General features: G+C 35.3%; 1 protein-coding gene across 3 annotated transcripts in view; it reads left to right on the top strand.

The window, feature by feature from the left end:
* The window catches only part of Gabra4 (gamma-aminobutyric acid type A receptor subunit alpha4), a 76,990-nt gene extending 65,809 nt beyond the window's left edge, over positions 1 to 11,181 (top strand). The window contains exon 8 of one of the 3 annotated variants that reach the window (XM_057772166.1): positions 5,660 to 11,181. In XM_057772166.1, coding sequence (XP_057628149.1) covers positions 5,660 to 6,181 — 522 coding nt within the window. In that variant the 3' untranslated portion in view covers positions 6,182 to 11,181. The remainder of the gene's footprint in view (positions 1 to 5,659) is intronic. The other 2 variants (XM_057772165.1, XM_057772167.1) reach the window with 2 other exon arrangements.
* Positions 11,182 to 12,677: the final 1,496 nt, after the last annotated feature.

The raw sequence follows: 12,677 nt of genomic DNA, 5'->3' as shown, positions 1-12,677 counted from the left end.
AATATGCTTTCTTTTTTTCTTTTTGATATTTTTTGCTTCTCTGTCAAAAATCAGGTGTTCGAAGGTGTGTGGATTGATATCTGGGTCTTCGGTTTGGTTCCATTGGTGAGAGTATTCTTATAAATACTTTAGATGACTGCAGTACTACATTCACTCATTGAATGGGAAAGGACCAGTCCACCTCAGTGTCTGGGTTTTGAGAAAGTAAACTTTCTCTGCTTTGCCCTCTTTTTCTCTGGGACAAGTTGGTAGAACTGGAAAAAAAAAAAAAAAAAAAAAAAAAAAAAAAAAAAAAAGCAACTTCAGACAGCATTCTAGAGATGTCCATTTGACTTAGCTGAGAACTTCTGCTCTGATGGACTGCCAATAAAGAAGCTTCTGCCACTGGGAACATACGTAATATAGAAAAGTCTTAGGAATAAAAAGAAATACCAGAAATTGCTCTGAAACAAAATTGACCACAAAACTACTTATCTCAAAGAAATCCTAGTGTGTCAAATCTTCAAATATGAAACAGAAAAAATGAATTTTAAAAATCTCTGGAAGGGTTTGGGTAATTCAAATAGATAATAGATGTTTGTTTCAGTCCCTAGCATTGAAAATAATATTTCTATAGCTTATGGAAATATGAATATTGGATTAAATGCTAACACTAGGAAAATGAAATATAATAAATTGGGAACTTGGTGTTTTCATTTCTGCATTCTGGAGCTCAATACATGATAGAATCCCTTGGATACTATTTATGAAATATTTAGCATGTTTATTTGGAGGTAATGTTTTTCATTTCTATATGAGAGAACTTTCTAAAATCACTATTGATAGATCTCAGTAAATCATTACTTCTGAGCATATTTGTAGCTGCTCTATCACAATTTATTTCCTTATTTAAAAAAAAAGATATTTGACTGCCCTGAAACTTGCTCAAGTAGCCTTGAATTAATGTCTTTACATTATTTGATTTTTATTTTGTGTGTATCTGACTCATTGATATTCTGGAAGATAAACCTGTTCATTATTAGCCTTGTTAGTTTTTAATTTAGGAGTGTTAAATTACATTTTATTAAACTTCATTAACTTCTTGTGCAAAGAATATAAATATAGCTGCTTGCATTCTGCAAACCTAATCTTAGTTACTTTATCTATTCACTGCTAGATTAATAAGTTGAGATGAATTTTAATTTTTTTTTAGTTACAATACTTCTTTAGAAATTGTGCCAGATCACAGGAATGATTGACGAATTGCTTGAATCTAGACCTGTTTGCTGGTTGCTGCTTTAAATCGTTGGCAATGTTTGAATCTGCCACCTACCATCTCTATCCCACTACAGTTTTTCCCCTTTAGGCTATTGTGACTAGTGACAAAATGTTTTTAAATTGATTTATCTTTAAAAAAAATCCAGTTGATGCTTATGTCCTTTTGGAAATAACTATGTGTTTATGGAATACTAATAGAAGACTCTGAAATCTAAATGAATCAACATCACACTGACTGACAATTTGTTTGCTCCAAGACTTGACTTCTATGCCAGTATTTTTCCTAGTGATTCCTATTCTGGCTAGGAATGAATTCCTCAGTCCTTTGGTGGTTTGTCATCATGGGAAATGATGACTACTCTTTATACAGTCTCCCTTCAGACATAAATAGAAGATAATTTAAATAGCATTTGGTTGCTTAGCAAAGAGCAAAGATCTATGTCTAAAATTCATCAAATTACTTTTTCCTTTGTGCAGGAATGATAAATACTATTGAGAATTCTTAGGCCGTCTCAGTTAGATTTAGAATAAAATCCAGATAATTTATTTATTTTTGTATTACCTACAGTAGCCCAAAAGCTGGCTCTAAAAAGAAAGAGTAAACTTGGCCCTGGATGTAATGTTTTTTTAATAAAAACACTTTGAAAGATCTTGACTTTCTATAATATTCTCATCTTGGTGCAAAGATCAGTTATGAAGTAGGCTCCTATTGAGTAATTTAAAGGACAGTGATTAATAAGACACTCTATGCTCTAGAAACTCATTTTCACATTTAAACTAGACATACACAGGTTTGGTTTTTGTTTCCTTACAGCAATCCTAATGGCATCCTTCATTCTGTTTTCTTCCTTCCCATTGCTTCTTGCTTCATTGATGCATACTTCTAAATACCTTGAATTATATGGAGAACATATATCAGAATATAGTTTTCAAACAATTAAAAATTGATCCCTACAAATGTCAGATGGACATATGTCAAGATTTTTTCAATTCATTAGTCAATTATTTAGGTGGAAAACTAATTCAAAATGTTTTGGCGAAAAGGCATTCTGTACACCTGTGTGTTTGTGTGTGAAGGGAGACGTATGTGTGACATGGAATGCGTGTGGGGGTCAAAGGAAAGTTTCAGGTTTTGTTCTCTGCTTTCCACCTTGCCTTGAGACATACTCTCCACTGTGTACATCAGGCAGTCTGGTTCACAAGCTTTGAGACATCCTCCTGCCTGGAGCTTATATCCCACGGAAACTTTATAGTATCTGGGCACAAATCAAATAATAAATAGCAGAATCACATTCAGGTAAATTATTCTAAAATATTCACATCCCTTGGGTGGCCTGTGATCCATACACCTCTATGACATTGAAAGAATATGCCATACTTCTGATTTCCAAGTCTTGAATAAACTTCTGAACAGTAAGTTTTTGAATGCCCCGTCACTTATCTGAGTAGAAAAGCTATTCAGTACAGCAAATCTTAGTAATACTTACTGTGACTTCTTATTTTCCTCCTCAACACAGCAAGATAACACTAAAATTTCTCCCAGTTTAAAAATATTGTAGTGAAAAAAAAAATATTGTAGTGACTGGAAAATGGCATTTTGAAGGACAAGCTTTGGTCAATTAGCTATTGTGTGACATTAGGCAACAGCACCCCCTGAAGGTCCTCTATGAGCTCTGGGCAAAGCAGCCTTTACATTAGCACACATGGTTGAAGGAACTTCCCTCACAAGGGAGGAGTCCTCCTTCCTGAATGCTTGATTTTATTGATCTATAGACATTAAACTGTTGAAAGAACAGTGCTGTTACCTAAGAAGTCATGACAACACTTATGCACATACAATAAATACTTACTTTTGCTTTCAATTCTACAGATCAGTGTAACATTTCTGTTTGTGTTGATTTAGCTTGCCTAAGCTATTTATATTCTCTTAGCTGGAACAGACCCATCAGTTTGTTGTTTGTTAGCATTGGGATAAGTGATTATGTTCCAATGGTTTCCTACCCTGCAAATTAACTTGGGAGTGTTCTTTGTCATTTCGGTTACAACACCTTAAGCAAGATGAAATCAAATTAGAACTCTTGAGGTAGATTTGGAAATGACATATTATCATTACCACAGTACATTATTAGCCAAAGAAATTAATAATTTAGATTATGGGTAAATGAAATCTATCTCCTTTTGAATTTTACTATTATTGTTATTATTTTAATATATGAGTGCTCTGCCTGTATGTCAGAAGAGGGCATCAGATCCCATTATAGATGGTTGTGAGCCCCCCATGTTGTTGCTGGAAATTGAACTCAGGACCTCTGGAAGAGCAGCTGGTGATCTTAACCACTGAACTGTCTCTCCAGTCCTCGACTCTATCTCTTGATCAGGAAGGAGTGTGCACATGACATGGAACATGACTATAAAGATAAATGCTTATTAGAATCAGTTTTGTAACCAGTCCCACTATACAGAGTATGTTTCACAGAATTTCAGAAAATTCTAGGAGAATACTAATCCAGAGGGAATCCCAAAAAAACTCTTAAATATTTTTGCACTTTGTTCTAGAGAACAGATACATTATTGAAATCAGCTTCATCTTCTGATCTTACTATTAAAATTCATGAATCAGCAGTAGGACTATTAGATTTATTGTCACTGTTTAGAACTATTCATTCCAAACTTCTGAAGTAAAGACTTTCTGAGTTTATATTGACACTTTCAAATCTGACGAATGGGACCACTCATTCATTATATTAGACTTTGGGAGGGTGTCAAATGCTGTTCTCTTCCATGCCTTCTGGTGATTCTGTTTTTCAATCTTGCATGAGTACTTCTCACTCATAAACTGCTCTTGACTGAACATAACTCTGTCCAGACTTTTAGAGATCGTTGGTCAACATTTTTCTCTTTCGTTCTTTGTCCTGCAAATACTAGTCGCCTTTCTCTCCACACATTCTCAAATCATCTCTTCAGTTCAGGAGGCTGGCTAGCATTTTTGTGGGTTCTTTTTTTTCTCTGCACCACAGTATGGAAACTCTCAGGTTTGTTTCCTCCCATGTTTCTCCTCCTATGTTGTTTTGATATCTTCAGATAATGAGTTGTTGTGCATCTTTTATATAGGTCTTTCTATTCGATCAGGGAAGAAAATTCAATCTCTGTTATTCTACTGTGGATGGGGTTATAAGTCATTCATCATTAGGATAAGCATTAGTGAATTCCTAATCAAACTCTAAGCAGAAATAATCTCTCTCTCTCTCTCTCTCTCTCTCTCTCTCTCTCTCTCTCTCTCTCTCTCTGTCTCTCTCTCTGTCTCCCTCTCTCTCTTTCTCTCTCTGTGTGTAGGCAAGTAATAATTCTTCCATCCCTTCCTCTCTCTACTTTGAGTTACTTTTACTTTATATGTACTTATGTTGTGTGTATTTATAGGTTTGCATGTGTGGGTGCACGCACACGAGAATGTAAAAGTAGCAGTGTGAGTGTGGAGGTCAGAGAACAACTTGTTGGAGACTATAAGGATCCTAGGCAAGGAACCCCAATTCCAATCTTGCCAGCAAATGCCTTTACTAGTTGAGCCTTCTCTCTGGCCCTACTTACTAGTTTACTTTTAATATATTTACTTTTCTTATATTCTTTTCATTTCATGATATGTAAGTATACATAATTTCTCTCCAGCAATAGTATAAACCATTCAACACTTTTATATTCTTTACTATGTATGTAATATTTTAGAATAAATTAAAATTGATTATTCTTTTATGTTAAATGGGGCTTAAGAATTGTAGAGAAAAAATGTAGCATCTGCAATGGTGTCTTCAGCTTCTACGCTGCTGATGACTTTGATTTCAGTTGTCTCCACTGAAATTTGTTGTGATATATTAGGCCACAATTCTCATAGTTCATCAGCTGCCAGAGCTTAGGAGAATACTCCAAGCTGACATGAGGAATTCATTCTCAGCCCCTTGAAGTCTGTTTTGACTCTATTTTGTAATACTGTTTTCTTATTTTTTCTGTTTTCAAACTCTACTTATTGACCTTGAAGCCATAATTCACAAGGGCATAAGTTATGGAGTGAACCTTTAAAAAAAATGTCTGATTGTAGTGTCCAGATATATAGTCTTAGAAAATGCCCATCTCTCCAAACTGAACTCTCAATTACATGTTTTCACTGATGGCCTCTGAGGTCTGTATGTTCCGGTCACCCATTTGTAAGCTTCCTCTCAATTCTCTTTATTACTCCATCTCTTTACTTAATATGGGTAGAAATAAGCAATTATATCTAGTTAAATGGTTGCAATGGAGTTTTAAATGGTTATTTTATAGACTCCAAGTAATCATACATTTGTATCTTTGAATTCTGTACAGAGCTACATAAAATTACATAATCAATGTAAATCTTGATGTATCTTTTCAGAATATACATGGCAATTTGAACATGAGGAAAAGAACAAATGCCTTGGTCCACTCAGAAACTGATAGCAACAGCAGAACTGAGGTGGGAAACCATTCCAGCAAGACCACCACAGTCCACGAGCCTTCTGAAGCCATCCCTAAGGAGTACTTAGCTTCCAGTCCAAACCCATTCAGCAGAGCAAATGCGGCTGAGACGATTTCTGCAGCCAAAGGTCTTTCCTCTGCGCCCTCCCCCAGCCCTTGTGGCACATCAAGACCGGCTTCTTTGGGGTCAACTTCTACTCGCCCTGCGTTTGGGTCCAGACTTGGGCGAATTAAGACCACAGTTAACACAACAGGGACCGCTGGAACTGGGTCGGCCACACCTCCTCCCCCTGCTCCACCACCTTCCGGATCTGGCACGAGTAAAATAGACAAATATGCTCGTATTCTCTTCCCAGTGACATTTGGGGCATTTAACATGGTCTACTGGGTTGTTTATTTATCTAAGGACACCATGGAGAAATCAGAAAGTCTAATGTAATTTTGTTGCTATAGTAATTTCATAAAAGATGATGGAAATCCAGACTGTCTTTTTAAACGTTTTTAAAGATAAGTATTCTTTACCAAAATAAAAATTCTATGTCATTTTTTGAAAATAAAAATATAAACAGGTAGATATCAAGAGAGTTAATTCCTCAGTGGACAGAAAGTGAACCATGTTTCTTACAGAAAGATGATTTTAAAAGAATCTATTCAGTGTTCAAATTGGATGGAATACAGACTATTATGGAAAGTTGGAACAAGAGAAATAGGGCCAGAAGAGATATGTGATGCATATTTTTGCATTGAAATTTGAAAGAAAAAAAAAGACTGTGATATTTTTAAATACACCCCATGAAGTCAACCAGTCACAGAAAATTTCCCATTGGCACTGCCCTTCACCAGAATTGTGTCCTGGAAGTCCTTTGCAAGAAAAACGTTTCTCTCCTAAGCAGAACACCGGGAAGAGGAAAATAGAACCAAACACTGATCAATACAGTGAAGCCTCGGCGTCATCAATAATAGACACCGACTAGGGCAAATGCGCTTTCTGGCACATATTGGTCCAAAAAAAAAAAAATACTTAACAGTTGACTTGAAATGTTGTGCTCTGAGCCAAAGTTAAATTCATTGTATAAATTCTTTTTCATAGTAACTCATTCAGTTATGTACTGTATACATTTACTACATAGTTCCTCAGAGCCTGGAGCGTGTGTGTTCTAGGCGGCTTAGAGACAGTTTTCTAGGGAGGTTCTTTCACCTTTACAGAGTTACTTCATAGTAGGACAGTCAGTGCATGTTAAAGAACTGTAATTTAACCTAGCACCTTGTGTTCTTTAATGAAGGCAATTTAGTTAGACTGACAACATAGCCAATAGATTTGTTTCTCCTGCACTGACAGAGGAAATCAAATACATTTGTTCCTATAGCCACTTTGAGATAAGTACATGTTAGTACAATCTTGATGATTGGGTCTCAAACTATAATGAAATAATGATAGAGATTGTTCTATAGGTGAAAAAGCATCATATACATGAAACAAAAATCATCTAGGCACTGGAAAACCTAACCGATTACCTGTGTCAAATTTGATTCAGGTTACATAACACAGTTTTCCCACTGGACCAGAATCATCCAAATCAAAAGTCCACACAGGGCGTTTGTATGCTTATCCCAGTAGAGAGCAATATTTGCTGCCAAAATGCTAACGTTTTTGCAAGCTTTTGTGCTCATAATGTCTGTATGTCTGGCATGTTTTGTATTTGTTTTCTGGGAGTTTGATAAGGTTTTATAACCAAGGAACTTTAAAAATTAAAGGAGCAGTTAGAGAAAAGAAGAAATAAAAGTATCCTAGTCTAGGATGGGGTGTCAGTGACTGTGAGACAGTGTATCTGGTTTTCCAAGGACTGACTTTGCCTTTTCATTCTGTAGACCCAATAGCCTAATTGAATCTCTTGCAGCTTCCGAAATAGCTCAGTCCTGGTTGGTCTTCATAATGTTTTACTTCCTGATTTTTCCCCCTGTATTTCTACTTGTTATTGGTATGTGTAAAGGCATATGTTCTGGGTTGAGGGGGGCAATATTTGATAGAAATGAACATCTTATAGGCAGAACTTCTTGTTTTCTAGGAAAAATTATACTGATTAATATGAACTTTTGAGTTACTACCTTGCTTTGTAATGGCTGCCCATGAAACTTATAAAATTTGAAAGCGTCAAATTTTAATTGATCTCCATCTGAGAATTCCTTCTTTTTTATTTCTAACTATTTTATAAAATTAAAACACTTTAAGGTTATAAATGTGGAAGAAATCCTCACTTATAAATTGATTCCAGCAAAATAAGGCCCAGGAACATCTGTAAATATGTTTATACATTTAATAAAGAGTAATTGTACATAAAAGCTTATACTAAAATTATTTAATGAATGTGAAATACTTTTGGCTTTTAGGCCAGTGCTTCGACCTATGATGGGGGAAACATCATCACTTTTTATACCAAATGTGAAGATCTATTGCTTTGGAGATAAACACTCTTTCTATTTTTTCTTTTGTTTTTGTTTGTTTGTTTTGTTTTCCCTATTGTCCTTTTTTAAAAAAATATATTTGCTCCTTCTAAACTTTAAATGCTTTATTGGCCTTTTTAAAATATACTTTTTAAAAAATGTTGTAGATTTTAAAAGGATTGAAAAATAACTGACTCACTCTGGCTTGATAGTTCAAACCTGTGACCCCAGTTTTGGGGAGGTTGATGCAGAGAAATGTCCTAAGTTAAGAGTGAGTTATAGGACATTCTGGGAAAGAGTGTAACACAGTTTTCAAACAGAAAAACGCCCAGGTGAAGAAACAACAATAATTTTAAAAACAAAATGAAAGCGAATACCCCTGCAGTGGGGGCAGGGAATAAAAACAGGTTTTCGTATGCTCCTGAGGGAATCCTTCAAGTTGCTGTGTAGACCAGGCTAATCTCAAACCTGAGTTTCATTTTTCTGTTGCCCAGACAATTGATGTGTATGTGTGTAGCCCCGTCACCAGAAAGGACTAAACAATTCAAAGAGTCACCATTGCTCATTTCAAGACTAAATTGATCAAAATATTTTTTTTGCTAGTATACAGACTCTCAGTTGCATACAGCGTTCTTAATAATTACAATACATGCTTTGTTTCATTGCGACTCTTCCTTATCTTTCTTTTGGTCATCACTTATGTCTTCCGCATCACTCGGAGGAACACTGGATATTCTTGTTCAGGTCTAATCACTTTTCACCATTATGCATAAGAATCACCATGGGATCCAAAAGTCCTCGCCAGTGGAACAAGCAACAAACAAGTACCACCTTCTATCTGATAATGTAGGCTTTTGGGTAACTTCTTTAAAGTTTAAATTCAGAATTCTTTTATAGTTTACTGTTGAATATGTTACTTTCACTTTCCCAACTCTAAGTTGGCTGGTTACAGCTGTGTAATCACCTCTAATTTCCCCCAGCCATTACAAGTTATAAAATACATTTGTATAACTAATCCATGGTGAACAAAATGATTTGCCTTTGTGCATAGACCTAGTACTTTCTGTAATAAACACTTCAAACTGAGCCTCACAAATCTTAAAGGACAGTACAACATCACTCTCCTTCATATTAGAGATGAGTCACAAATCAGCTAACGATGAAGATAAATGCAGTAGGCTGGAATGGACTTCTGAAAGGTCATTTTTCAATCACTCACCTTACCAGGGACCTTATTTCAAGTCATCCATAAAAATGTGTGTATTTTATTTTATCTTAAGCCAGAAAATTGTTTCAGCTCCAGGAAAGGGGATGGAAAGGCTCTCCATTCACCAGTACCTGAAGTCAACTGGTCTGATCTTCTAGACTCGATAAACTTCAGTAGGAAAGAGAAAAAAGGATCATCTTGGTTTTATGTTTTGACCACATTGTTGTTTAAAATGAGTCCTGTAACTACCCCTGTGTTAAAAACATGGAGTTAAATAAAAAATGGTTTGCTTAAATTTCAATATTATGTGAATGTCATTATAAATATAAACATATACTTACAATAGATACATGATATAGTTTAAGTCACAAAAACATTTTTGTCATTATTTAGAAAGTATACATTATTACTTCAAGCTGTGGTTTATTTCCAAGTAAGAGTCCTTGTCAATAAAACAAGGCAAAACAAAACTCTCTTTCTCATGTATTAGGTATTTTCTTCCCCCTGAAGGACTATGCCATTTAAAGATGAAAGAATATTGATATTTTTTTGTCTTTTTTAAAAATCATTGCTCAGTGAGCTCCTACTCACTGGCCTTTCCTTGAAGGAGCTCATAGTGTACCACTGACGGCACAGGTAGATTAGACGCTACTAAGGATAACATTGACTATAGAGCAGGACCAAAATCAGGACTATCAAAGGTGCAATCATGAAGGTAAGTATTAGAAGTAAGTGTCTTAAAACTAAAAATCCATGCAGAAATTGATGGTGAACCAAATACACCGTATCAGTAAATTAACTCATGCTAGTAATGTTCCATTTTTGTCCAGCTTCAGCTTTTCCAGCCATGGTGCTAATGTAGATGGTAGGGAAAGGACTCTTGTAACTGTGATTTTGGCGATGAAGGTTTTGACAGATCAAACTTCACAGAGATGACCATGAACTGAAACTAATGATCTGCAGTTCTTCTAGCCCAACCCACCCAACCAACACTCACATTTGAAAGTATATTTGCCTTTTATCATTACGGGAACATGAAGGATTTGAAATCTAGAAAGAGTTGGAGCTAGGGAAGTATAAGTTGTGGGTAGTTGCAGGAGGTGGTAGAGATAGATAAAGGAAAACTTTGTGGAAATTGCTGAAAAAATGAGTTTTACTCAGATTAGTGGTGATGGGTTTTAAATCTTACAGGATAGTAAGGAAAGACTAAGACACTCTGCTCCTGCTTGAAGGAAACCCACTGACTGCTGTTGGAACTGTGGCCTGGAGAAGAACCCAGAGGCACTGAGCAGCTGAGTCTTTATCTGTACTTTTCCAATTAATCTTTGACTTCCATTCCTTTTGTAATTCCCTTGGTTTTACTATCATTTGGTATGAAATCCTTCCAAAATGGGATTTACATTTTATTGTCATGATAAGTAAGACATAAGATTTGTAAAGAGGACTAGACTGATTAAAAGACAACATTTCACACATGGGGAGTCAGTTATGCAATTATCAAATAAGAAAAAGTGAAATTGATCTTTTTCTCCTACTGCACTGGAGAAGGAACTGAAGTTTCACCATATGATAGGCAAGCATATTATCATTTCATCATTTCATTATTCAGGGTGGCCTTGACACATCTCTGAGATGTTAGGCAAGCCTCACACTTCAGTTCTGTTTCAGCTTCCTGTTGATTTTTTTTTTCTGTTTATGTGTGGAGGATTTTTTTTTTTGAGGTATAGTGTCTCTGCATAAGGGATTTTTTTGAAATTGTGATCTCCTGACTTAGTCTTTTAAGAACTTGGATTATATGTAGCTTCTGAAATTAATTTTCTTTTCAGTTTAAGAACAGGTAAAACAAGTGTTGATATTTAGATAGGTTTCTTCAAAGCAAGTTTTATCAATGCTGTTCCTTTTATACAAGATTCTGATTTCACAAAAACTCTTCTCTTTTGTATGTCTAAATAAACATTTTTAAAAGATTACTACTAGCATGAAATTTCTTCCTGTAATAGTTTCTAAATTTATTTTGTATCTTTTCATGTATCAGACCTTTTCAACTATATGCAAATGGGTTTTTAGCTGTATTCATTTAGTTTTGTAACTTGTAATTTCCAACCCAATATGGTTTTACTGCCTTCATTGTGTTTTCCCCACAATTTCCTTTTTAATCATTGTGCTTTTTTTCTTTATTGAAGCAAAATGTGTCTCCTGAGATTTTCAATCCATTATATTAGTAAGATATTTACAGGTTTTTTTATTTTTGTAAACTGCGGAGAGCTATTCATATTGGCTTTCTCTTTTTTGAAAAACACATTTTTTCATCTGATCTTTCATTGTACTTTTTAATGCTTTTGCATCTTTTCTGTTCTAGTTTGTTCTATTAATCACTGAATTAAGCTAACTGTTTACTGAACTAAGTGTGGGAAGTTGTGGGCGTGTTAGTCAGATCAGCCTACAGTAACTATTTAAATCAAAGGCTAGCCCACCTCCCCAAATCTGTTTTAGTTTTCTGCCAAGAGATCATATTTCTCCTCTATTTGTCACGTCTTGCTAGTCTGTGCTGTTCATAACTCAAGCTCCTCAATTTACTTGCCCTGTTATTATTAGTGAATATGGTTCCCTCTTCCTCCCACTCTCTTCCCTGTATTTTAGTATTTTGAGTGGTACCCAGCAGACATTTTCAAAAGTCTCACATGTAAATTATCAGCACTTCCCCCTGTGCCTGCAACTACTACCAGTTTGGAATATATAAATGGAGATTGTTTGAAAAGAGGTTTTATTTTACTTTTGTCTGTACATGTTCTATCAAACAAATCAACTTTTAGGACATCTCAGAACCATGATACTCAGTGGAATCTGTACCATGCCCAAGATAGATGCCAGCCAGTTTCCTTTGTTTTGTTAGAACCAATTTTTTCCTACTGGAAATCACTTGTTATAGTGTGTTATCAATTATTTACTAAGCTAATTAAAGATATGGCTTTGAGTTTTTCTTCTAATTTTCAGTGTCTGTGCTTTTAAGAGTTTGTTCTAGGGAAGACAGATTCAAACATGTCTGTGACATCATTTCCAATAGAATGACTTTCTATGGTGTAGCTTTCCACTGGACCTGGGATTGAACTAAGTGTATACTTTATTGCTATGGTAACCAGAGCCTGATGATTCCTGCTTTCTAAGTATCAGGTACCACTAAAACTGGGTGTTAAGCTTGAACTGCACCTGTGTTAAATCAGTCATATTGCTCCCATGAATATTGGAAAGAACTAGGAACTGACAGAAAGAACGGGGATCATGGAGA

The sequence above is a fragment of the Chionomys nivalis genome, chromosome 6 (genome assembly GCF_950005125.1).
Source record: "Chionomys nivalis chromosome 6, mChiNiv1.1, whole genome shotgun sequence".
Lineage (NCBI taxonomy): Eukaryota > Metazoa > Chordata > Mammalia > Rodentia > Cricetidae > Chionomys > Chionomys nivalis.
This window is presented reverse-complemented; position numbering and strand designations above follow the sequence as displayed.